Here is a 25,868-nt window from a genome sequence, read left to right as displayed (position 1 = left end):
ACAAACGTGAAGTGAGCTACTTAGCTTACATTCTTAGGCACTGTTAAAATACCCGGAGAGCGCGTCCTCGTCTCAGCGCGTCCTCGTCTCACCGTGTCACAGCAATAATGTGGCTAAGTCGGGAGTAATGGAATGATTTCGCTCATCTATTACAAATTAGAAAGACCAGCTGATGTCTGAAGGAAGAATGCACTTTCAAATATTTTAACAAAGCCTTGGCGTAAGTTGTACAGTTAAAAAAAAAAAAAAAAAAAAAAAAAAAGAAGACTCGACATCTAGACATTCATAGTAAGAAGTCTTTCTGTGTTTGGGGGGTGTGTGTTTTCAGGGGCTGCTTTAAGCCAGCGTCCTGTAGCGCCGCGGCAGGTTTCCCCTGCACGGAGTCCTTTACTTTTGGTCCTTTCGAGGGCACGACTGTCCGACTGTCGGATCCGGGCTTCGAAGAGGAGCCCCGGGGGTCACTGTGATGGTGGCTCTTAGGTCTACTGTCTGTGAAGGAGAGGGCAAAAGTTTGGTGCGCCTCCATCGGTTTAAAGAGGTCAAAGGTGACGAGCGTCCGTGCCGGTTTGTGTTCTGGTTGGGCGGGCTTCTTCTTCTCCTCTCTGTCCTTCTTGCCGTCTTTCTTAACCTGAATGCTCGGCGGTTTGGGCGTCTTCCCGTCCTCCCGCGCCGGCTTCGCCGGCGTCCCCAGCGCGCTCGACGCGCTGCTGTCCTTGCCCTCCCTGTGGCCGCTCTTCTCCTTCTTCCCGTGTGAAGACTTGTGTTTATGCGTGCAGGAGTCCCGCGCCTCCTCTCGGTCGGGCCGCGGGTGGGACGCTGCCTGCGGGCCCCCCCGGTCTTTCTCGTGCTCCTTGTCTCTCTTCACGTGGGCTTGTGTTTTGGAGTCCCACTCCTTGGCCCACTTGTCGTCTCTCTGAGCGGGCGGGTTGGTTAGAGGGGCTTTACTGCCCTCTCTTGTCCGCTCCTCGTCCTCTTTTTTCTTGATCTGCGGCAGCGTCGACGTGCCGCCCTCTCTTCCGCCCTCGGCCTTTGCTTTCTCCTGCTCTCGTACCCGCTCCTTCTCCCTGTCTCGCTCTTTCCCCCTTTCCTTTTTGTCCCTCTCCTTCTCTTTACTCCTATCCTTGTCCTTCTTCTCCTTCTCTTTGGGCCTCTCTTTGTCATCTTTCTCTCTTTTTCCTTTGTCCTTTTCCTTCTTGACGTGCGGTGCGCTGTGCGAGCCCGCCGTACTATCTTTACTTCTGTCTTTTAGACCTTGACCCGGCGGAGACGTCTTTTGCGGCCTCTCTTCCTCCACATCGCTTTCCTTCCTAATGTGCTGTAATGTCTTTAAGGAAGCACCGTCTGCTCCGCCCTCCTCGTGGCCCTTCTGCAGTGTCTGACATGTGTCTGCGCCTCCCTTGCTCGCCTCTTTTGCACCTTCCTCGGCTTTAGTTTCCATTCGCGGGGGAGCGAGTGCACCTTCATCTCTCTCTCTCTTGACTGAAGGTAGCGACGGCGCTGCCGACGCCTCCTTCGTCTCCGCTCTGCTCTCTCGCGCTTCCTCTTTGACGTTCGGCGGCGGAGCTTGTGACGGCGGCTCCTCTCTTCCCTCCACGTCCTCGTCCTCCAGCTTCGTCACCGTCTGTACAGCAAGGTCACACTGCTTCCCCTCTACCTCCTCCTCGTCATCTTCTTCTTCCTCCTCCTCCTCCTCGTCCTCTTCCTCCTCCTCCTCCTCCTCTTTGATATGAAGTGTTACATCTCCCGGCGAACACTTGTCTTCCATCCCCTCCTCTTCCTGGTGGTGATACTGTTTGAGTCGGATGTGCCAGGCCAGGCTGCAGACGGCCGACACGGTCTTGAACTGGTGGACGACTCCTCTGGGGATGAAGTAGATGTCGTCGTGGTAGAGCTGGATGCGGGCGTATCGGATCCCCTCCCTCCTCAGCTGGTTCAGCTTGGCGTCATCGATCCACTGGACGCACTGTGGAGGCAGCGACAGGAGCACGTGACACTCAAAAAAAAAAAAAGGGTGAAAACATACATCAGATTCTCCGTTACATTTTGTGCCCGATAAGACGGAAAAGAACGGCGACGGTCCCCGTATTAACAGTCTGACGGTGGGGAATTCCTCTCCTTTTCATTGATTACTAACAGCCAGTGTGGCACGCCGGGAGTACGGCTGGGAACTGTGATTGCCCAAATTGCTCCGGTGCAATTTTATATCGAAAAATTCCTTACCGTTCAACGGCGAGTGTGGATGCTCAGGCTTCGTCCACACGGAGACAATTTTGTTTGAAAATGCCCGTTTTGGTTTATTCAGGAGTAAATCTGAGTGGAGTACATTAGTGTATCTTATTTCACTCGACTCGAACCGAATTCTGCCAACGTACGCGTCCGATTTGTGTATACTGCAGTGGCTGGCAAAAGTAAGTCTAATATTTACTCACCTTTAGGTTCATTTATCCTCCAAAACTCTTGAGGGAAATATTTAGCTCCCAAGTTGCTAAACATGCTTTTTTAAAAAGGTGAGAAAACCTGCAGTCTTTTGCTATTTGTGGCCACCTTGACTTGATGCCGATAAACACGAGCGTTTTCGCAGTCGACTGATTTATCGTTAACGTAAAAGAATAATTTGTGCACCTTTTTTTTTTAAAGGCTGTTTGATCGGACACAGACAAAAAGATGTCTCGTGAAATCTGGCGTGTGCTGCTTGGACACGACTGAATAAACGGACCCACCTGAGACAGCGGTGGTTCGTGGAGATCCAGCTGCAGCCTCATGACCACATCTGGGAAATCCCCAGCGTGGAAACACACAACGTCTTTGGTGATCCGGGCGAGAGCGTCGCTGCTGTAAAAGGCAACGCAAAAAAAAAAAAAAAAAAAAAAAAAAAAAAAAATCCTGTTTACAGACCTGAATTAAAAACCTGCTGGTAAACAAGAGGTTGTCAATGACGCAAAGTACGTTTTCAAAGTCTCTTGTCACAAACCAGAGGTGATATGTGCGTTTATGTGAAAACATTTAAAAAAAAAAAGAAAAAGAAAAAAAAAAAAAGGTGTCACTTTTCACTCACTCCTCTCCGCAGCGGACGGCCTTCAGCACACCTACAGCAGCCGTGGTTTGTCTCTCGAAGCCCTGACCGATGTGGTCGGCGTGGGCTCTCGTCCGGTCCTCAAACAGCATCTCTCTGGGCTCGCTGGCTCTGGGTAGATACTGCAGGTTCTTTATCTCATTGGTGGACCTGAAAATACATTTACCCACAACAGTCAGGACACGTCCGAGACGTCAAACTCGAGATGAGGGAATGGCGGTGAGACGCGGCGGCAAACGTTTACAGACCGGACGTCTCCACCCACCTTTTCCTTTTGAAGGGCGATTTTGGCATGTCTGCCATGGGGATCATCTGTTCTCCGGGTCTGACCCACATGATGGGGCCGTCGTCGCTGTCGGTGGGGCTCTGCAGCCGCAGACTGGAGAACGTCCCCCAGGGCAGAGTCCGCTGCGCAGACACGGGGTGAGAAAACGTCAGGTCACATAACGACTCGTTTCAAGACGTTCGCGGGTTCACTGGCGTGTGGCGGCGTGTACCGACCTCCAGGAAGGGGGATTCCTCCAACATGCTGATGAACTCGGGGAAGTAGTCTCCGACCTCTTCGTCCACCGCACCGACCAGACTGACCTGCCGCATGGCCCCGGCACGGTACGTTCCCTGGGAGTACGTCCGCTTCACCTGCAGGGACGCACCGCAGACGACTCAGGTCAGACCGAGGAGGTGCCGACAAGTCTCACTTTTGACAGATCTAGAACTAAAAACACTGCCGCGGGACGTTTTTTTAAAACCCCAGATTCACCGCCGCGTAGACAGCGGGCCGGCGCGGCGCCGTCGGTGTGTTATTAACATGAATGGCGTGACCTTTTCCGGAGCGCCCGCCTTTCATAAAGCCCTCATTCAGAGCGCCATCAGCAGCTGCTTCCCCGGGCGACGGGATCTCAAAATACAACAAAGATTGAAGAACTCCTCAACACTCGGCGCTCATCAAGAGAAGTAAATGTCAACACATGACAAATAAGATGTAAGCTACTGTCACTCCGAGGGAAAAAAAAAAAAAAAATCCTGCGTTAGAGAGATATTTGTGGGAAAAAAAACAACAACAACTGAAATAGTCAAACTCTGTCAGACACAGAAAACAAGATGACAACTAATCGTAAAAGTTCTGCACGACCCAGACGGACAACAAAATCACAGTTCAACTGAGTTGTTGTACAATAAAACTCAGCTGAATGAATGTCAACGTTAAAGTGCCCACTTCGACCACTGTATATTTAAAGTAGATTTTGGGGGGCACTTTCATAAAAAAAATTAAAAAAAACTAATAATAAAAAATAAAAAAAACTAATACATTCATAAACCTGCTGTTTTTAATGTAAAATGAGCCAAAATCGAAATACATATAGAAATCCCTAACTTGTGCCAACGGGAGTGAATTGAAAGAAAAAAAAAATTCTTATGTGTCGAAAACACCGTCTGTGTCTCAGTATTTATACTTTAAGCGTTCTTCACGGTTACTGAAGACACTACGGCTTCGATACAAACTGGTGTTTCACCAGTGTTCTGTGATTATTATGTTTATGGCAGACAGGGCAAATTGTAACGATGGTAGATAAAAACGGCGTGAAAATACACAGTTTTTAGTGAAATAAAAACACCGCCCTGCACAAGCTACCACAGCACCTGAACCCTTCAGAAAGCTCGACCCTGTTACATATAATAATGTATAAATTACAAAATAAAAACTTCCATCACTGCTGGCCTGCCTGATGTCATAACAGAGTGATGTTCGTACGTAGTGTAGAAAAACAGCACTGTTTGTTTGAGTTTGTCTTGGAGATAAAAAAAAATAAAATAAGAATAAAACCAAAATAATGCTTTGATGTGGGATTAGGATTCTGGCCTCAATTTGTAAATATAAATAATCTTTCACAATTTAGGGGGAAATTTCTGCGGTTTTGTGAGATTTCCTGAATTGCTTTTAACAGTGTGAAGCAGAGATGACGCCGCAGAACAGCTCATAAACCTTTATTACGCGTCAGAATCAGTTTGTGCTGCTCCTCCACACGTGCGGATATTCATCATGAAGGTGTTAATGAGGTGTCCAATACCTGTATAACACGTTAAATTAAATTAGATATGAATTCAATTTAGTCAGGTGGAAAATGTAGTGCAAAGGAAATACAGTATAAAACCCACATACTAACTCTATAGAAAATAAATATATACCGTTTGTGATCAAATATATATTAGACACAGGAAGCTCGGCTACACGCCGAGTTTAATTTGCTTCCATTAGGACGGAGAAGTTACCTCCCTCACAGATTCACTAAAGGGTTGATGTTTTTTTTCCTATAATCTGTTGCCTTTTTAAACCAAACATGTAATCCGGTCTGTTACTGCCAGGGGAGTGTTTCTGGCGTCTTCCTCTCCACTGAGGATTTTGGCAATAATGACATCTGTCCTCTGCATTAATTTATCATTGTTGACAGTTTCTTATAAACCAATCCATCCCTCTGCAACTTTTAATATGATCTCGGTTATAAAGATACACAAGAAAATTGTGAAATATATTTGCAAGAAGGTTAAAGTGAGTGTGGATTCACTACTGTTCCAGGTTGACCGATTTATTGGCCTTTAACAGAGTATTTGTTGTCTGATCTGCATTTGTGCATAAATCTTTTTTTTTTCTGACAGAATATAATGCCGGAAAAGATGCTTGGTGTAATTTAGAAATTGTTCCATTTGTGTCTTTTTAAAAAAAAAAATTGTATTTAAGGTTATTTAAAATCAGTGAAGTTCAGTGTTTCAGTGCACTGATGTCATTTTGGACAATAAAGTCCCTCATTTAACAGTAAAGAGCATCCTGCCTTATTTACATATATTTATTACAACTGTTTGTTCACCACATTTCAGTCGATATATCAATATCATATATTGTTCTGAATCCAAAATGTCGGTATTGGCCCCAAAAGTCTGGTATCTGTTGGATACCTGACCGATTTGAATTTGTCTCAAGTGATCACCTGTGACCGGCTCCCCCCCCCTCTTCCCCCCCCACTGTGGAAAATCCCCGACTGGCTGAGGACCTGAATGTGTTTTACTGTAGGTTTGATAAACCCACTTTTCACACCCCTCACCCACCCAGACATCAAGCAACCTCCTACTCCCCCCTGCCGCCGTGCCCCCCCCCCCCCCCCCCGCGCCGTCTCTTCCCCGGCACTACAGATCTGTGAAGAAGATGCGAGTCGGCTCCTTTAAAAACAGAAGATCAGGAGAGCAGCAGGGCCAGACGGCGTGTCTCCCTCCTGTCCGAAAGCCTGCGCTGACCAGTTGACCCCATCTTCAACAAATCCCCGGAGCTGTGGGAAGTTCCCTCCTGCTTCAAACGCTCCACAATCATCTGCAAAAACCCTCCATCACAGGACTAAATGACTAGAGAGTGCAGAGCCGTCGCCCCTGAAGTCTTTTGAACAGACCGGTGTCGGCCCACCTGAAGGACACTACAGGCCCCCTGCTGGACCGCCTGCAGGTCGGTGGATGATGCAATCAACGTGGGACTGGACTACATCCTGCGACACCTCGACTCCACCAGGGACATATGCAAAAGATCCTATTTGTGGACTTTAGCTTGGCGTTCAACACCATCATCCCTCCCCACTAAACTCTCCCTCCCCACTAAACTCTCCCTCCCCACTAAACTTTCCCTCCACATAAAGGCAAAGGGAGAGGAGTCAAAGCAACCGGCATTAAAAAAAAAAAAAAAAAAGAGGTCCATACTCACTACAACACGCTGCCTATTAGCTACATATTTCAGTTCTCTAAATTACTGTCAGTTATTCCACCAAATTATGTTGTCATTAAAAAAAACTGAAGTGCTCTTCAAGAAACAGAATAAGTCTATTGTTTGTTTCCCCTTTGTTGTGAGGACAACAGGTTTATAAAAGTACTGTGTAAACAAAACATTATTACGATGATGATCTTGATCTGTCGGAAAGCCTTCAGTCCCTGACAGCTTGCATTTAGGAAATAGTCCAATTGTAGGTGCATTTTTTTTCCCCACATTATTATAATGGCATGGACGCAGCAGTTGCAGACAACTTGACAGAGCGAAACAAGAGCGTCAGGCTTTGATTGTTTACGGTCTTTCACGATGCGCTCTAAAGGACACAGAAACGCGTTCTTAAAACTCGCCATGTGGGAACGTATAAATGTCTGAATATTAGCGTTTTCAGGTTGATTCTCAACCCGAAACCCAGTCGGGCTCGACTCGATGACGTCGGTTCGGGTTCAGATTACTTCATCAGCGGAGCAGGTTTGAGAGCGTCCGGCTTGTGCCGCGATGGCCGACGCACTTCTACAGTCGTGGGTCCGATGTTTGTCAAAAATGACAGACGAAGCAAACCAAAAAAAATAAAAATAAAAACTAAACCTAAAAGGACGCTTTAGTAAAACAACCGTCAGGTGGACGGACTGCGTTTGTATTTGTTTGGAGGCGCAAATCTGCACAATTCAGCTGCGCTCGGCAGAATATTTTTCCTGCCGGATATTTCTTTTGCTCATTCGGGGATGTCAGTCGAGTGGATCATCCTTTACTGTGGCCCAGGACACGTTCACGTTCAGACCGCTAAAAAAAAATAATGCATCCCACACCGCATTCCGACTGTGGTCCGAGCCAACTGGATCTCAATGTGCCCCGTGTGCGTTCACACCTGTCTGCATGTGACGCCGGGTGTGAACAGGTCCTATATTATGAATTACAAATGATCACGGCGGTCCCGGTGCTTACGACGTAACACACCAAGTGAATGATCCCGGTTTGTATCCTAGTGGGACCCTGAGCCTCATGTCCTGTCATCTCTCCACTATCACCATCTAATACCAAGCAGAAAATGCAAAAAAAAAAAAAAAAAAAAAAAGAAATGACGCAACACATTGAAAAGTAGCATTGAAGGTGCATCTTTGTCACAATATGATCAGGTTAGTATTTTAAAACGGGGCAAACCGGTGCATCGTTGTTGAGTTAAATGATATCCTTTTGGCGTTGATGGATAATGACATGAGATGTTGACTAAATCAGTTTGACCCTGTAAGTGTTTCTTTAACAACTGCCAATGTGTTTAATGTTAAAAAGACTGTTGTTCTTAATAATGTCCAAACGGCCTTACTGTGACTGTTACAGTCCAAATTTTTGTAAAGTAAAAAAAAAAAAAACATCCCAAAGTGTATGAAAGAAAGTCTTTTCACAGAAAGTTTCAGAGGTTTGAAAGTAAATTATATTTGATCAATTCTCACATTAGTTACTTCTGCAAGACTGACGGGACCACCAGGACTTCTCCCTGGGGAGTAACGCCCCAGACAGCATTTTTTGACTTATAATTAATTTTCCAGCATAAAAAAAAAAAAGGCTCGTAACAAGACATCAAACCGACTCCAGTTTAAAAAGGAGGAGCGCTGACACATGGCAGAAGATGTTACCACCATCACCACGAAACCTCCACGGAAGAAATCCGACAAACGTTTTCCCTGAATACCACACCAGAGACACTTTGGTTTACCTTCATAAATTGGTATTTAGCCGTGCTGTTTTCTCTGGACTTGACTTTGTCGACTCTGAACGCTAAAATAAAAGACGGCGCAAAACTCTTAATATGTCAAAACAAGCTTTAGAAACTGTGATTCTTAAAAGAACCCCCCCCCCTCGGCTCCAGTGACACGCAGCACTCTTGGGTCAAGCCACGCAATAAAATACACGCAGCACTGAATCCATTACTCCCACATGTAAGCTCGGGAATCTGATTCTGTCGCACTGCAAGATTTAAAAACGCAGTCATGAATCCATCAGTCGCTGAACTCAGGTGGCTCTGAATGGCTGTTGCTCCACTGCTTAGCCGTGTAGAAAAATGCAAGTCTGCGGTCTAAATCTTTGAGCAACGTGAAGCACAAACCAGCTAAACCAGGAAAATGTGCTGACAGTTGTGTTGAGTTTCACTGCGAGGAGCAACAGGATGAAATGCACCATCTGCCTTTTGTTGTTCGGGGAGGAAGTCATGATGCCGGACAAGCTGAAGCACTATCTGATTACAAAGCACTCGATCGAGACAAGAGACCGCGGAATCATTTTCATCCCAGCGAGGGGTCTCTGGCATGAATATTTTTAATTTTCCCTGACCTAAATTGAGTCCCCCCCCCCCACAACTTCTACCAGCCTGTTCAAATGAAGCCAGAACAAGAGCTGTGATTGAGGTGTGGGACGGACATCGTTTGTGACTTTCAGTAAATGCTAACCTGCTTTTAATTTGAAAAATGTGATTTAACTAACAGCTGTGTCAGACTTCGTAACTGTGTCGAGCAAGATGCCGAGTAACAACCTGATATTTAGCAATTATTGATAAATAATTTATCTAAAAGAACATTTGACTTCAGACGACTGTGCCTCATAATTAAAGAGAAATATCTGTATTTTTTTTAACATGAACCCTCTATTTTCTCATCACTGGGGTCTAAGTGAATAATATTTCCAGCACATGACTAGTAAACACTGCTTTCAGTCTTGTGTGGAAAATACTAAATCAATTATAAAACTGGAGGTTTCTAATGATAAATATTGAGCTATTGCGTGAAAGGTTATTTCTACAAACAAAGACAAATGCTTTATAAAAAAATATCTAATAATCTTTCTGATCTGTGAATGAAAGAAAAAAAACACACATTAATATCTTGTCAAATGAACTCATCTCAGGATTTTAGATCCTGAAAGAATACTACGTTCTTTGAAATACAAAATCAGACAGACATATTTCAGAGAAGAAACAAACAGCCTTAAATAAACAGATAACATGACCTGCTCAAGTTCAGACTGAAGCGTAGTGGTCACATGTTCATATTAAAACTTAAAACTCATTCAGACTGCAGACTTACTGCTGTCAACTATTTTTTTGTTTTTAAAGTCGTCACAATCACTATGACACGGGGAGTTTTTCAAGCCACCCACTGTCGGCACATCCACCGACCACGTGACAACCTGGACGCTGCAACGCTCTGAACGCAGGAGAAGATGCTCTGCCCAGAAACAGTCTGGACAAACACTGTAACGCGTCCTTTCAGCCCGTGACAGCTGAGTCTGAGCTGCTCACACCTACAGACTACAAAGTGACACTTCACTGTATCAGAGCGGACAGTTCATCCATCCTCTCCCTCTGATGCCTTCCAACACGGAGAGGGAAATTAAAACGACTCGTTCTCACCTGAGAGTGGAAGTTGGCCATGCTCGTCGTCTCTATGTCCTTCTTCCCGAGCACCTCCATCTTCACCGGTGCGTTGGGGAACTTGTAGGAGAAGTAGTCCAGGAAGTCTGGGAGGTAGGACGCCGCTCCGTGGATGATCCCCATCACAAAGCACGCAGACTGGGTCTGGTCCTCGCTGAACGACATGGTCACAAACTCCTGGGCGAAACGCTGCATCTCGGCCGGAGTCAGACAGGAGAGCTGCTCGTTGTAGGCGTGCACCACGGACGCCCCTCCGTTGGCCTGCTGCTCGATGTGGATGAGGCGGCCGAACTCCAGGCTGGGCAGGCCGGGCGACGGGGCGCAGTGGAGCGGGGAGCTGTAGCCGAGTCGGTCCCTGACCATGGAGGAGATGGAGGCGGAGGTAGCGGCAGTGACAGCAGGATCCTGGTGGTGTTGTGGTGGTGGTGGTGGTGGTGGTGGTGGCGGCGGTGCCGCCGCCGTGGCGGCGTGGAGCAGACTGCTGTTGTTGTTGTTCCCGTTGATTCGACTGAGGAACTCGGGCAGAGCCAGAGACACCCCTGAACACACAGTCTGGCATGAGCGGTGATACATTTTGGGCCGGCTGTGCCGCTCCTTCACCCGCTCGCCATCTTTGTGCTTCTTTTTCTTCTTCTTCTTGAGTTTCTTCAGCAGGAGGTCTTCCTCTGAACCAGCTTTGGGCTTGTCCTTGGACTCTGTGATGGAGAACAACGATCGTTTACTGTACACTGTTGTGCATCTTTTGAGGTCGTTGATCTGTAGCTCAGATCAAATTTGATACACTTTAATAGACCTGATCTTTGACAGCTTCAAACACAACTTGACAACAAAGTCAAAATATCTGTATTCAGTGATTTCTGATATACATAAACTTCAAATTTAAAGACTTCTTCCGCCTATAATTTGATATTTCATTCAAAATTCAGACACATTATTCTAGACAACATATGCACTCATATTGAACTCATCTGCTTTGATTTGACTTGATTTCTACCAGCACTGAGAAGTGAACAAAACAAAGTTGCAGCACTAATTACTTATGCAGATCGAACATATTAAAGAGACCGAAATAATCAAAAGTAAGTTTAAGATGATTTAAAAGCCACTTTCATCCAGTCTTTAATTGCATTTCATACCTTTCTGTGGAGAAATCACTTCTCCGTTTTCTCTCGCAATGTCGTTCACAGGTGGTAATTTGTGATTTTTCCACTCTTTGTTCTTCTCCTTCTTTTTCTCCCTGTCTTTCTCCTTCACACGGTGATCTGAGGAGAGCAACACGAGAGAGGAGAAATGATGCTGCGTTCATAACACACCAACAAACATTTCCACGTGTATATATATCACCATCCGGGCCTATTAAAAAAAAAATACTGGGGCCTGTGGTACAGTAAATTATGTAATAATTGAATAAATCATTGTATGACAGTATAGCCTCCCGTGCGGTTATAATTTGACAGTAAATTGTTTAGAGAGAGTCCTGCGGGAAGCGGCCAGGCTGTGCTGTCCTACCTCTCTGAAGCGTTTTCACGTCGCCGTTCTCGGTCTTTGTATGGCAGCTAGCTGGGCTCACTTTCTCCACACCAGCGGCGGAGCTCCGCTGCGCTTCAACGCTTTTCTCCTTCTCCTTGTGTCGTTTCTCTTTCGCCTTTTTCACTTTTGGAGGCGAGGCGAGGAAGTTGCTGATTTTGAAGATTTTCCGGGCGGGAGTCGCTGGCACCGCGGCGGCGGTGGAGTGGCTCGCCTTGGCCGGGCCGAAACTCCATTTCGCTGGGCTCCCACAACTCTGCTTCCCGTTGTGTTTTTCCCCTGCGCACACCTCTCCGTTCACTTTCCTGTGCTTCAGGCCCTTCTCCTCCACCCGGACCTTCTTGGGGGGCGGTGGGAAAATGTCGCTGGAAGACTGCGGACGGCTCTCCGGCGGCCGCTTAGCTATCAGAGGTTTAGGGGAATTTGTTTTGCTGTTTGCTGCGAAATGCATGGAGTCCACGGACTCGGCCATCTTGGAAGTTTCTATTTTTTACGGTCAGACGTAACTGGTGCGTGAGAGCCAGGCCGGGGGTGGAGCTTAACGGCTTACGTCAGACGTACGGAGTCGGGGGCGCAGCAGACGGTCTGTTTACAGCCTGCAGGACAAGAGGCGGAACTGTGCAGCGACACCGACTGCAGTATCAAGACAACAGAGGAAGTCTTTATGGGCTTCAACTCTGGTTTGATCTGCGGGGTTGGTCTTTCAGTTTTGCGTCTGAACTGTGGATACAAATTGTGAAAATGTTTCCACCAACACTATTTCACAGTTATTTCCATTAGTTTATTTTTTAAATGGCCTTTCCAATTGTAGGAAAGCACTGAAAGCCTGGCATCTTCAGCATACATTACTAGTGTAAATTCCCAGATATGGAAGAAGTATTCAGATGTTTGACTTAAGAAGCAATACCACAATGAAAAAAAAAATACTCAATTACATGTAGGAGTCCTGCATTTAAAATCGTCGTTGAGTAAAAGTAGTCTACTTATTATACTGTCATCAAAATGGACACTTAGTGTCAGAATTAAAACCTTCTGGTAGACTGAAGTAGGTCGGAGACACACAGAGCAGTTTTATTGAACTTTAAGGTCTTTGGTTTAGTTTCCAAACACATTAATGTGTGTAGTTTAAGCTCTGCAACGAGAACAAAAATCAGGGATAACAGCACAAATTATGAACAAAACATGTTTAAGAATTAAACTGAACATGGCTGGAGTCAAAGTAATTAAAGGGAGGGAGGCTCTGTGTGTAGCCTCCAGTGGCTTGATTGCAGGCAGCTGACAGTGGGGGTGGCTGCCTGATAGGTGTGCTTGGTTTCTTTCCTGCTTTTGTGATGATCAGGTGGAGACACCTACTCAAAAGTAAACGTATCCATTATGTCAAACGGCCCATTTAAGAGAGTTGTGTTTATCATACATGAATGACGTGACATCTATACATGGGCAGCATTTAATGTTGTCATGGTAGAGGTAAATGTAGTGGAGTACAAAGTAAAATATTTCCCTCTGAAATGGCATTGTTTGGAAGTTTAAAGACCCATCAAATGGAAATACTATCGTAAAATTACCTCTAACACTTACTTAAGTACAATACTTGAGTAAATGTAGCCTACTTAGTTACTGTAAAAATTGCTAATCAGACCTTTTTCTTCTTTATTCAATTAAGAGTCTTTGTTTTGTTTTACTTTTACTTTTTTTTTTTTTTTGAGTTTTTGAGTGTTTGGTTTTGGATTCATGTTGAGTCAATTTGCCTGAGAGCATTTTGGAATCTGTACACCACATTCTCTCGAGAACAACAACAACAACAAAACTCTGCAAGAGAAAAACAAAAGAATTACATGGATCAGTGAATAGCCAACTTCCAGGTGTTCTACATTTTATGACAATAGTGTAATGGTGACACAAAAACCGGACAATAAGTTTTCTATTATAAATAAAGCTGCAGAAAACAGAGCTCATATTGCTTCATGAGATGATTTTCAGATATTGATATACCAATTACGCCCCAAAAAATATCAGAAAGATAATTCATTTAACAAGAAATGTACCAGCAAAGTTTGTTACCCTTCCAAAATTATTGTGTCTTTACCAAAAATACCCAGTATATTAAAAAACTTTTAGATTTTAATTTAAAAAAAAACAATAATAATCAATTTGTAAATAACTGTAAATGTGAAATTCTCATATTTTGTATATACTGTATACATATCTATGGATGTAATTAACTCATTAAAAAAATTATAAAGCATTTTATTTATTTAAAAAATCTACACACTTTTGTGATAATATATAGTCCTATTTCCATGTAAAGTATCTGCTGTTTATCAAAGCCTTCTTGTTGATTCATTAGTTACAACTAATCTGTAGCCTATATTATGATTCGTTTTCTGCAGACGCCACTAGGTGGCAGTAAAACGGTAGAAATACAATGAGATGCGTTTTTCCTCTGTGGTTCACTGACCCTGTGTGTCATTAAGGCTTAAATGTTGGGAGGTGTCAGCTCAGTGTGCTCATAACTGTTGCACAACAAGACTCGGTGAGTCACTGCTTTCACTACATCCAACATCTAAGTACTGTTAGTCATTTCATGTCAACATTAAGTAGTTCATATTTCAATTCAATGCTTAAATGTTTTCTTTTGCAACATACTAATATTGGATGACAGTTATCTTTTTGTTATGACATAAAACAGAAACAAATCCAACAAATATGTGGAAAATTACATTTGGAGCGATCGGCGAGGTAGTGTTCATCAGCACTAACATTCACTCACTATAAAAAAGAGATTTGTTTATTTCTTTTGACCCAACGTGTTTGTTGAGTGAATGCACTGCTCGCTGACACTTAAACAGCTACCATAAATAAAGCAGAAAGTTTGCAGGAGAATAAAGTAAAGGTTATTTCTGGTTCCTGTAAAAGAAAGCAGTGCAGAGATTGTTATTCTTCATATTCAGCAGAGGCAGAAAGTACCTTTACTTGAGTTTACTTATGTTTAAAAGTGCTTGTACTTGAATATTTAAATTTTTTGCCACTTAATACTTTTTTTCCAATACAATTCAGATAAACATTCAACTTTTTACTGTATTAGATTTGACAGTTCAAGTTACTTTGCATATTTTACAAACAAAACATTTATATTGTTACATGTTAAACTAATAATACATAAAATGGTTAAGATCAGATCCAGCGGTATTAACTGTAAAACGAGACTTATACATTCATGCGGTATTAATAATTAGTTCAAAAGTATATTTAATACCTTAACACTCACAAGGGCCAGTTTTATGCAGTGCATTCTCTTACTTGTAAAACTTTAAGTACCTTTTGAATAATACTTAATAATTTAATACTACTAGTTTTACTTAAGTTAAATTTTCAGTGCAGGACTTTTACTTATAATAAAATATTTTACATTGTGGTATTTCTACTTATAGTTAAGTAAAGTACCTGCGTACCTCCTTTATTTCCTGACTTTCAGTATTCAGGGTAATAAAAGATGTTTTTCTTTCTCATGTCATTATGTTAACATTCCTAAAATCATTAAAAAAAAAAAAATGTTACTGTAGAACTGGAGTGGGTTTTTGCGATGCATTCAGGCGCACCTTTCTGCGCATTTGTATCTACTCCGTCAACTGTGTATGATGCATGGTTTCTATTAACCACAGCTGGAAATATACAGAATGCAGCACAAATCCATTCAGTATGAACATCAGGATATGATATGATGGAAAACCGAATAGCTATGTCTCTGTAGAACCTTCACTACAAAACATACTTTAAACATATAAAATAATCTTTCCTGTGATGGAAAAATATGTTTATTTCTTGTGCATGCCGGGGTCTCAAAAATGTCACCTGAGAGTCCGCTGCTGTGGAGCAGACAGTGACAGCAGCAGGTAACCTGTTTCCATATTACGCCCGGTTTCTATATCAGTCATCAGGACAAGGATTCTTAAATATAAATTCCAAATAATGTCCTAATGAAGCCCAGGCTTTTGGATTAGACACCAATTGACTTGACGTTATCTGGTGTTGGCGAGCTGAAGGAAATTCAGCCCAGATGTGAGGGACACTTGATTGTTTAATTTTTAAGAATCACTATCAGTCAATTGACCGATGAAAAACATTCTCACACATGGCAAAGGAATGTCTCAGTTACTGCCGGATGAAGGAACTGGCCACAGACAATCCATGCGAATATGAATGTCTGTGTGTTTGCATGACAGAGGGGAAAGAAAGAGTGAGACAGAGACGAGAAGTGAAACTTTAATTTTGAACTGATGCACTCTGATCCACACGATTAAGGCAGGAGTTGTATCATGTAACTGTTCTGTTAAATGAAAATATATTTATTTGTTCTTGGCATGCAAATGATGAGTCAGTAGAATAATATTGTTCAGGTAGGTTTCTACCTTCAGGCAGGCAGACTGAGTGTGGTATTACAAGAGGCTGGCGCTGCACTACGAGAGTCTTTGGGTTCACTCCAGTTCAGCTGGAAATGGGACACTTATGCACATAACAGACATGACCGACGACACTGGCTCCTCTGCCCAAAGTGGATGGAGATGAAGTGGCCTGCCAGGAAGCGCAGGCAGCGAAGCTGGACTGATGGTCAGATGTTTGTCCTAGTCTGTATGGAAAAAGCCATGGTGTTTACACGATCCAGGACAGAGAGTGGGCCAAGCCAGCTCGCTGGGGGAATTCAAACACTGTTTCCTAAAAGGGCACCCTGAGGAGAAAAAACCCCGACTGTCCATAAACGGGTAAAAGAGACACCGTCAGTGATCTTCAGCTGTTGAGAGGAGAATTAATTCATTTAGAGAGGCTACTATCAAATGAATTGATCCCATTAACCTTCAAACGCATTCCAACTTCTAATGATTACCTTTCTTGGTGCAGCCGGTGCAAACGGTCAGGTTCGTTTGTTGTGGCTGAGCAGCGGCTGAGATTTATGCTTGGCCGGGCTGTAAAAGATGTAGCTCTGTGATAATAAATCAATACAGCCGAGTGTTCGGGCTAAAGTCTCTCAAGAGTGTAAACATTTCTCTCACAGTATTTCTCAGTGTAAGTGTTAAAACAGTGAAGTGACTGTGAAAGGTGAAAGGTGAAAGGTGAAAGGACACTTATTTCTGGCTTTTATCATGCCAACAGTTGCCAAATGTCAAATGAGCTCATAGCTGCATTAGCTGGGGAGGAGGAAGGTTCGACTTGAAATGTAAAGTCAGATAAAGCTAGGTTGGATTAAAAGAGAGTTACTGCCAGTCTATGCAACTATGGGAATTCATTAAGGTTTATTAACCTTTAGTCTATTTAAAACAATTGAAAACTTTATTTCTGAAAATGAATTCAAAACATGGACGTTTCAACCAACCGTAGCATTTAAACTTGTTATATATTTTTATATGATGCTGTTTCTCCAGATCTACATATGAACTTGCAGGCCAGTGATGTGCTATCTTTCCATTTTAACTCGTTTTTATTTCTAACCTGATGCTCCCAACATTCCTCTCACCAAACAAATGGTTTCCTTCGTCAGTATTAAACGACAGCTGAGAACTCTCTCCGCCCGTGAACGAGAGAACAAAACTGCCCAAGGGTCATGTTTATATTTCAGTCTAAAAATAAGACAAATCAAGTGGTTGAACGAGCATTAAAAATGGACAAATATCTGAGACATCAAACGCTGCCATTACATGCTATCACTCATATCTCATATCCTGTGGTGGAACTGACATTTACACCCGCGGTCTGAGAAACTAAAGCCTCATTATCTAAACTCCCTGCCAAGCAGATGCCTCATTTAGTTCATGTGACTGTGTTTGCTCTCCTTCTATTTTTTTGGGACTATATGTAGACAAAACGAATTCGCCGACAGCCCGACTCTTACATGAACAGTCTGTACACAGTGAGATGAGCTTCTCCACCCAAAAATTGCCTCACCAATTCATAACACTTGCTGAGGATTAGTCCAGTCTGAATAGAGTCAATATTACATGAAATATTTATCTTTTCTGGCTCTGAATCAAGTGGCCGTCTTGGATAAACCTGACATTCCAGACTTTTATGACTCGGAAGCTTAACTAATCCACCCATATTACTGTAAAATGAAATGTGTCCTTACAAATCTGAGTGACAATCTCTTGGCTCCAGCTCAGTAGCCAATATTGTTGCTTCAAATTGCATATTTTGACCTGTCACATCTGTCACTCACATGTTTGTGGACCCACGAACAGGAAGTTCGGAAGGCGCCTGCCAAAGCAACTGTGACACACATGCATATGCAAGTCTGTGATCCATTTATTATTACAGCATGGAGTGAGAATGCATTACAAATGGTCCTCATTAAGTGATGTGACTAGAATGAGGATAAATTGGAATGTAATAATAGGATTCCAATAAGACAAATGCTTTTTGAAGCTCTCATGATTTGTAGTATTTTGTTACTGATTTAATTGCTAAACTTAATTCTGCTTACATTATGAAGTAAAAATATTTGACCATTTCCTCACGCTTCATTTTTATCATCCACCATCTCACTGACAACATCTATTGAGGAGAACATCCGCACAATCCTCCTCCCACATTTTTTTTACCTGTTTCCCTCTCAAAGCGTCTCTCAGATTCACTTTCCACTGCACAGCTTCATCAGGTCCCCCTCCCTCCTCTTCTCCCTCCCACCTTGCCTCCCCCTCTCACTGTCACTGCGCTCCTCCAACTGCGAGGTGGGTCTATTTTACACTCTCTCCCTCCTCTCCCTTCACTCATTACTCTGAGGACGCGATGAGGTTAACAGCACTGAGCGTCTGCCGGACCCTGCTGGCCTTATCAAGTCTCTCTTGGATCACAGCGGACTCTGATGAAGGACTCCTCCTGGGGGACGGAGGATTTGGGCCCTGCGCTGCAACTCTGAGACCTGAGGGGCCGTGCAGACATCATGAGAGCACGTGCCCTTACCTAATCAGTCTGCCGCCGCTGACTGTTCACTTGCCACAACAACTCAAAGAGCTGGAAAAAATCGTGATGGACCTGCAGAAGCTGAAGGACAGCGTGGATCAACTGAGAGAGATGTGCGCAGACTGCACAGTAAGCCAAACTGAGAGAGAGTGTGGAAGGCAAAGAGAAAGAGAGCATGAAAAGCTGAATGAGGATAGACTGGAGGATGAGAGGAACTGGATGAATGAGAAACTTCAAGAGAATGAAAGGGCTTTTAGACAAAAGTGTGAAACAGACAGTGTTAAGATGGAAAAGATTGAAGGAGATGGCAACTCAGAAAAAAGATTGATTCTGGAAGAGAAAGAAAGAAAAAAATGGGAAGCAGAAAGAGAGAGCGATAAAAGAGTCATGAAAGAAAATGAGAAGGAAGAAACTCTGACAGAAGTCGCAAAAAAAGATGGAAAGGCTCAGTCAGAGGGGGCAAAAGCAAAGGACAAACTGAGACAGTCAAAGGTACCAACTGCTGTTGGACATAAGAGAATAGTTGATATATTGAGAGAAAAGGTTGGTGTCCAAAACAACGGGGAGAGAGAGACAGATAGAAATACAGACGATGTAGCAAAAGAGAATTCCGAGGGATTTCAAGAGGATAAGTTGGAGAGCGGAAGAGAAAGAAAGACGACCACTAATGTAAAAAATAAAGAGAAACTAGAAGAAAGTGGCCATCAGGTGTGGCATGATAAAACCAAGGAAACAGAGAAAAAGACCCAGACTGAAGCTAGTGATAGAATAAAGATGTCTGAGAACCACGGTGAGCATACGAATAAGGAGCACGTGCAGCACGGGGAGGAAAGGAAAAAGGAAATGGAAAAGGGAACAAAAGTGGAGCGAAATAATGAGAAACCAAAACAGACCGAAAGCATCGGGCACACAGAAAAAGTGAAGACTATAAAAGAGGGGGGAGTGGAGGAGGAGAGCAGGGTGACGGGAAAGGAGATCAAAACAGATGAAAAAATGGAGACGGTGCAGGGAGACAGGGATGCAGAATTATCATCCAGCAAAGCAATTGAAAGGACAGACTTTGTTTCAATCAGCCCGACTCCTCTCTCTATCATTAGCTTAGCTTCCAGGCCTGACTCCACAGACCTGAACAAAGCTACAATCTTTGAGTCATCTCTTCCATCTCCTCATTCGCCTAGTTCCACTTTAGATTTGATCACAGATGTCAGTCATGAGACAATAGCTGCTTATGTACCAACCCAAAGCACAGGACTCCGAGCAGCTAGCATTTCTGAGCCCCCAAGCCCTCGTGCAGAGTCTGCCACAACAAGCAAAACGGGTGACCCCGGACAGCAGAGAACAAGTGTCACCACAAGATTCAACTCTCCATTCAAGGTTAGTATTGGGACAGGCTTCCAGGGTCACGTAAGCTCAACTACGACAACTACCACAGCTCCTCTTCAGAACCTATACATAACTGCATTCACGGGAGCAGCAGATCACAGCCCTTGGACAGCGAAGAAGAACATCAGCTCAAGCACTAAGACTGGCACGAAACCACAGCATTCACCTGGAATTAAGCCTGAAGCAGACCCAAAGCTGAAAAATCCGAAGAATGACTATAAACCTGATCGAGCTCCTCTTCCTGACAAAAAAATAAAACCTGACCAAAAGCAAAAGCCTTCTCACAACAAACCCACAACTGGACAGTCCAAACCTGCCAACATCCCAAAACAAGTCCAAATTTCAAAACCTGATCAAAGAACTCCACCTGATATTTTAACAACCGATCAACATCTGCAACCCAATCCAATACCTAACCATCACCAAGACCGCACACCTGATCAAAGCAAGTTACGTCCTCAAAAGCCCAAAACCCATCAAAAGTCTGTGGCTCCTGTTCAGAGAACTACATCTCATCAAAGACCTAAACTTGTAAACGCAACCAATTCTGGCAAATATCCTCCAAATGACGGAGACCGTAAGTCCGATGAGGTCCCAGTTATTCATCAAAACTCAAAACCTGAGAGAAAACTGGTTCATCTTCTTAAAATTAACAAGCCTGACCGAAAACAAAAATCTGAGAAAAGGCTAAAAGCTGAAGAAGAAACAAAACCTGATCAAAGGTTTGAACTGAACCAAAGACCCAAATATGTCCAAAAGCCTGAATCTAAAAATGAAACAGATACCATTACACTAAAACCTAACCAAAAGCCTCTAACTGAATCCACGGAAAACTCTGAGAGAAATCCCTCATTTGAGCCTGAATCTAATCAAGACTCAAGACCTGGACAGAAAACTACATCTGGTCCAGCAAATACACCCCCAGATCTTAAGCCTAAACCCAGACTGGGAATCCCTAAAATTAACCAAAAACCTAAATCTGTCCAAAAGCCTGAATCTAAAAGTGAAACAGCTACCTTGACTCCAAAACCTAACCAAAATCCTCCAAATGAATCCACAGACAAATTGGAGGAAAATCCCTTATTTGAGCCCGAAGCTAATCAAAACTCAACCCCTGGACAGAAAATTAAATCTGATTCAGCAAAAACACCCTCTGATCAAAAGCCTAAAACCAGACTGGAAATTCCTAAAATCAACTCTAAACCTAAACCTGTCCAAGAGAATGAATCTAAAAGTGAAACGGATACCTTTACACTAAAACCTAACCAAAATCCTCTAACTGAGTACACGGAAAATTCTGAGAAAAATCCTGCATTTGAGTCTGAATCTAATCAAGATGTAACACCTGGAAGGAAAACTACATCTGGTCCAGCAAATACACTCCCTGATCAAAGGCCTAAACCCAGACCAGGAATCCTTCAAATTATTCCTAAATCTGTCCAAGAGCCTGAATCTAAAAGTGAAACACATTCACTTACACCAAAACCTAACCAAAATCCTCCAAATGAATCCATGGAAAAATCTGAAGAAAATCCTTTATTTGAGCCTGAATCTAACCAAGACACAACCCCTGGACAGAAAATGACATCTGATCCAGCAAAAACACCCTCTGAACAAAAGCTTAAACCCAGACCGGGAATTGCTAAAATCAATCCGAAACCTAAACCTGTCCAAGAGCCTGAATTTAAAAGTGAAACAGCTACCTTTACACCAAAACCTAACCAAAATCCTCCAAATGAATCCATGGAAAAATCTGAAGAAAATCCTTTATTTGAGCCTGAATCTAACCAAGACTCAACACCTGGACAGAAAATTACACCCAATCGGGCTAAAACGCCCCCTGATTTGAAGCCCAAACCCAGACCAGGAATCCCTAAAATTAATCAAAAACCTAAACCTGTCCAGGAGCCTGAATCTAAAAGTGAAACAACTACATTTGCACCAAAACCTAACCAAAATCCTCCAAATGAATCCATGGAAAATTCTGAGGAAAACCCCTCATTGCAGCCTGAATCAGATCAAGACTCATCACCTGGAAGGAAAATTACACCTGATCGGGCTAAAACACCCCCTGATCTGAAGCCCAAACCCAGACCAGGAATCCCTAAAATTAACCAAAAACCTAAACCTGTCCAGGAGCCTGAATCTAAAAGTGAAACAACTACATTTGCACCAAAACCTAACCAAATTCCTCCAAATAAATCCCCTGAAAACTCAGAGGAAAATCCTTTATTTGAGCCTGAATCTAATCAAAACTCAACCCCTGGACAGAAAATTACACCCAGTCGAGCTAAAGTACCCCCTGATCAAAGGCCTAAGCCCAGACCGGTAATCCCTAAAAATGACAAAAAACCTAAACCTGGCCAAATGCCTAAACCTAACCAAAAACATCCAAAGCCTGTGACACACTTAAAGGCGAAACCAAATGTAAACCCTAAAACTGGCAAAGCACCACAAACAAATCAGAACCTTAAAACACCCAGGCCTGGCCAAACGCCTAACCTTAACACCAAATCTGTACTTGATAACGTCCCCCAAGCAAAATCCAACAAAACATCCAAACCGAGGCCTCCATCCCGATACAGACCACCAAGTAGACCCACAGTGAAGCCAGGAGCAACACCCGTTCAAAGGCCAAAACCAGCAGTGCAACCAAAGCCAAATCCAAAGACCGAAACACATTTAGATCCTGCTCAAATCAGCTGGACTACTTCAGAGGATGTCCAACACTCTCAGACCGATATGGCACCTACATCTGGTCTTGTAAAACAGATTGCTGAAGTGACTCATTCCCCACGAGACATAGGATTCAGTACCAGCGTGAGGAAAACTATCACTCTGAGTCCAAAAACCTCCAACAGCTTGGAAACCACACCCTCCCCTCACCGTCACACTGAAGACTTCACAGTCAGCCCAAACAGCGGGGTTATGTCTGATCCGAGGCCACAAACAGCCAGTCCACCACCATCGATCCCAATGACAACAAGACCAAACAAAAGCATCAGTGGGATCCTCCCAAGCACCAGGCCAGGATCTACAAAGCCAAATCTAATTCCCAAATCTGACTCCAGTTTACAAGCCAAGACATTTCACAATGTGGAGGACACTGCACCTGCAGCCCCCTCCCCCAGTTCCCAAATTACCTCCACACTTAGCCGTGACTTCAGGTCAACAACCCCTGCCACCTCTGGCCCCGAGCCCCCGGCTGCAGAGTCTTCCACTCCCAGTGCACGAGAGCTGCGTGTGAAAATCAACCAGGTGTCCGCTTTCCTCAATAACAGCCCGAGTGCGAATGGAAGACCACCGTACAGGCATCCAAAGGAGCAGCCCGAGGACACCCGGGGAGGCAGCAGGCCTGACAGGCCTGACAGTAAACTACCGATAACATCTAAAGGCAAGATATATTATTTCACGTCTTGTGTCTGTGTGAATGAATAACCACCTACAGTAGGAAAGTGATTTGCCTCACTGTGCACAAAAAATGTATTTTTGTTTAATGAGTCCAAAAAAAGTTGGGTCTTTTCTGCTCAAAATAGGCAATTAAAATTATACAGGGTTTGAAAAGGAAAGAGAAAAGTCACATGCAACTTTATAATTAAAATGATAAATCTTGTTATGATATTACCTCACAATAAATTGGCTGGAAGAAAACCAGGGAGGAACTCTTGAGCATTAATATTTGTGTGATAAGTAAGAGGACAATGCAATAAACTCTAATGATCCTCATATAAAACAATTACAATATAATAATGTGGTCTGGGATCATCTTTTCGTCACACATCATTGCTATTGTTTGTCAAAGAAGGAATCTGCATGTGTGTGCAAAATGTGAGGCTAAAACCACAACTATGCATAAACTAACAGCTTTGAAACATCCATCTGTGGAGCATAGCTTACAGAAGTGAATACAATAAATCAGCCATGTGCTCCGTTTAAATTAAATTAAGACACAGCCTCCAGTAGGAATAAAACTAACAATTGCAACCTTTTACAATCTATTTACGTCATCACTACACTGCATCATATTGCATATCTGTATCTTATTAATTCAAACAGTCAGCATTAAACACTGAAAACTCTGACTGAAATAAAACTTACACTTACAAAGTTACAAAGAGACTTTGTTTTTGTCTCAAATACAACTATGATTGAAGCTTTGTGTTTTTCGCTGTGGAGAGGTCCACTGTGACAGTCATAAAAGCACCAACTCTTTTTAGGGTGGAAAAGGTAGTTCTGTGTAGTTCTGCACTGACCTGATGCACTTGTGACCTCCTTTCACCACATTTCATGGCTCCACTCCAGCTGCACGGTGATAATTTCACCTGTAAGGTAAAAGCAGGACTTTAGTTTGATTGCTTCTTAAATGAAGCAGGGCTTTTAGTTTCTTTGGAGGATTTTGAGGGGAAAACAAGTGTTCATAATTCCTTGTGAATTTCCTAAATATTTTTGTTATAGTTGCCACAGCGAAGAGAGGCTGCGCAGACTACCTGCTCGCGGGACAAACAAAAAGCGGAGTGTACCTGGTGACCCCTGACCTCCGCAGCAGAAGCTTCCCGGTGTTTTGTGACATGGAGCACCAAGGCGGAGGATGGACCGTGCTGCAGCGCAGACAGGACGGCAGCGTGAGCTTCAACCGCACCTGGGCGCAGTACCAGTCCGGCTTCGGGGAGCTGAACGGGGGAGAGTTTTGGCTGGGCAACGATATGATCCACCTGCTGACCCGCGACAGGGATATGGTGCTGCGGGTGGACCTCGAGGATTTTGACGGGTTGGCGGAGTATGCGCAGTACGATCTTTTCAGGGTGGCCAGTGAGCGGCTGCGCTACAGACTGACGGTAGGCGGTTACTCAGGTACCGCAGGAGATGCTCTTCGCTTCAGCAAAAGTTACGATCACAACAACAAGGCGTTCACCACCCCGGACAGGGACCACGATCGCTATCCGTCCGGGAACTGCGGGGCCTACTACAGCTCCGGCTGGTGGTTTGACGCCTGCATGGCCTCAAACCTCAACGGCAGATACTATGTGGGAAGATACAAAGGAGTCCGGGATGGCATTTACTGGGGAACGTGGCATAACATATCGACAGAGTATTACCCCACCAACGAGAGGCAGTCTTTTAAAACAGTCAGGATGATGATCAGACCAAAGGGCTTTGCACCATGAGCTGCGACTCCCTCCGCTGCAGGGCATGTAGGAAAGAAAACAAGCATCGACGGTTTAAATAAACCATAAGCTCCTAAAATGCTCCTTACAAGTTTAATAACACCCATTGTACTCTCGACATTGTTCTTATTAGATACTAACACAATGCTGCCGCCTCGTGGCGTTTGATTCTGCAATATTATTTTGTTTACAGGACGAGATGACAATAACTGAGGATGTACATACTGTAGTTGCAAAGGTTATGGTCCTGATTATATTGTATCTTGTATAGTCTTTTAATAATAGCATGTTTGTTGAGAGTGGCTTTTCTGAAAGAGTTATTTTTCTATCAGTGAAGATCTGAATCTGACGGGTATGTAGCAAGAGATTTTTTTTATTACAGTATACTGGAAGGCCAGTTGATAGTCGGTTGACGCTATCTGGGAGGGTTTAATATTATGTTTTGTTTTGTATTTGTTTTTGATGAATAAAGTGAAGTGTAAACCAGAATAATAATTAAAAAAAAATTACCGAATTCAATAGCAAATTGAATTAATTCAATAT

The 25,868-nt window shown here is 43.5% G+C and overlaps 2 protein-coding genes across 2 annotated transcripts; one reads left to right on the top strand and one right to left on the bottom strand.

The window, feature by feature from the left end:
• Positions 1 to 80: 80 nt before the first annotated feature.
• LOC138622877 (lysine-specific demethylase RSBN1L-like) lies at positions 81 to 12,322 on the bottom strand. The gene is made up of 8 exons (XM_069702003.1): positions 11,809 to 12,322; positions 11,436 to 11,561; positions 10,279 to 10,994; positions 3,575 to 3,712; positions 3,339 to 3,481; positions 3,056 to 3,223; positions 2,721 to 2,832; positions 81 to 1,963 (listed from the first exon to the last, which is right to left on the bottom strand). Exons 1-8 carry the CDS (start codon positions 12,296 to 12,298, stop codon positions 284 to 286), a joined length of 3,573 nt encoding a protein of 1,190 aa, XP_069558104.1. The 5' UTR covers positions 12,299 to 12,322; the 3' UTR covers positions 81 to 283.
• An 8,218-nt stretch (positions 12,323 to 20,540) lies between these two features.
• LOC138622873 (uncharacterized) lies at positions 20,541 to 25,825 on the top strand. Its single transcript, XM_069701992.1, has 2 exons — positions 20,541 to 23,554; positions 24,616 to 25,825. Exons 1-2 carry the CDS (start codon positions 21,673 to 21,675, stop codon positions 25,323 to 25,325), a joined length of 2,592 nt encoding a protein of 863 aa, XP_069558093.1. The 5' UTR covers positions 20,541 to 21,672; the 3' UTR covers positions 25,326 to 25,825.
• The last annotated feature ends 43 nt before the right edge of the window (positions 25,826 to 25,868 follow it).

The sequence above is a fragment of the Brachyistius frenatus genome, unplaced genomic scaffold, assembly GCF_029030835.1.
Source record: "Brachyistius frenatus isolate BFR_SWC_R1_liver_20210118 unplaced genomic scaffold, ASM2903083v1 Contig_39, whole genome shotgun sequence".
NCBI classification, from domain to species: Eukaryota; Metazoa; Chordata; class Actinopteri; family Embiotocidae; genus Brachyistius; species Brachyistius frenatus.
Note: the sequence above shows the minus strand (reverse complement) of the source record. Positions and strands in the feature narration are given on the sequence as shown.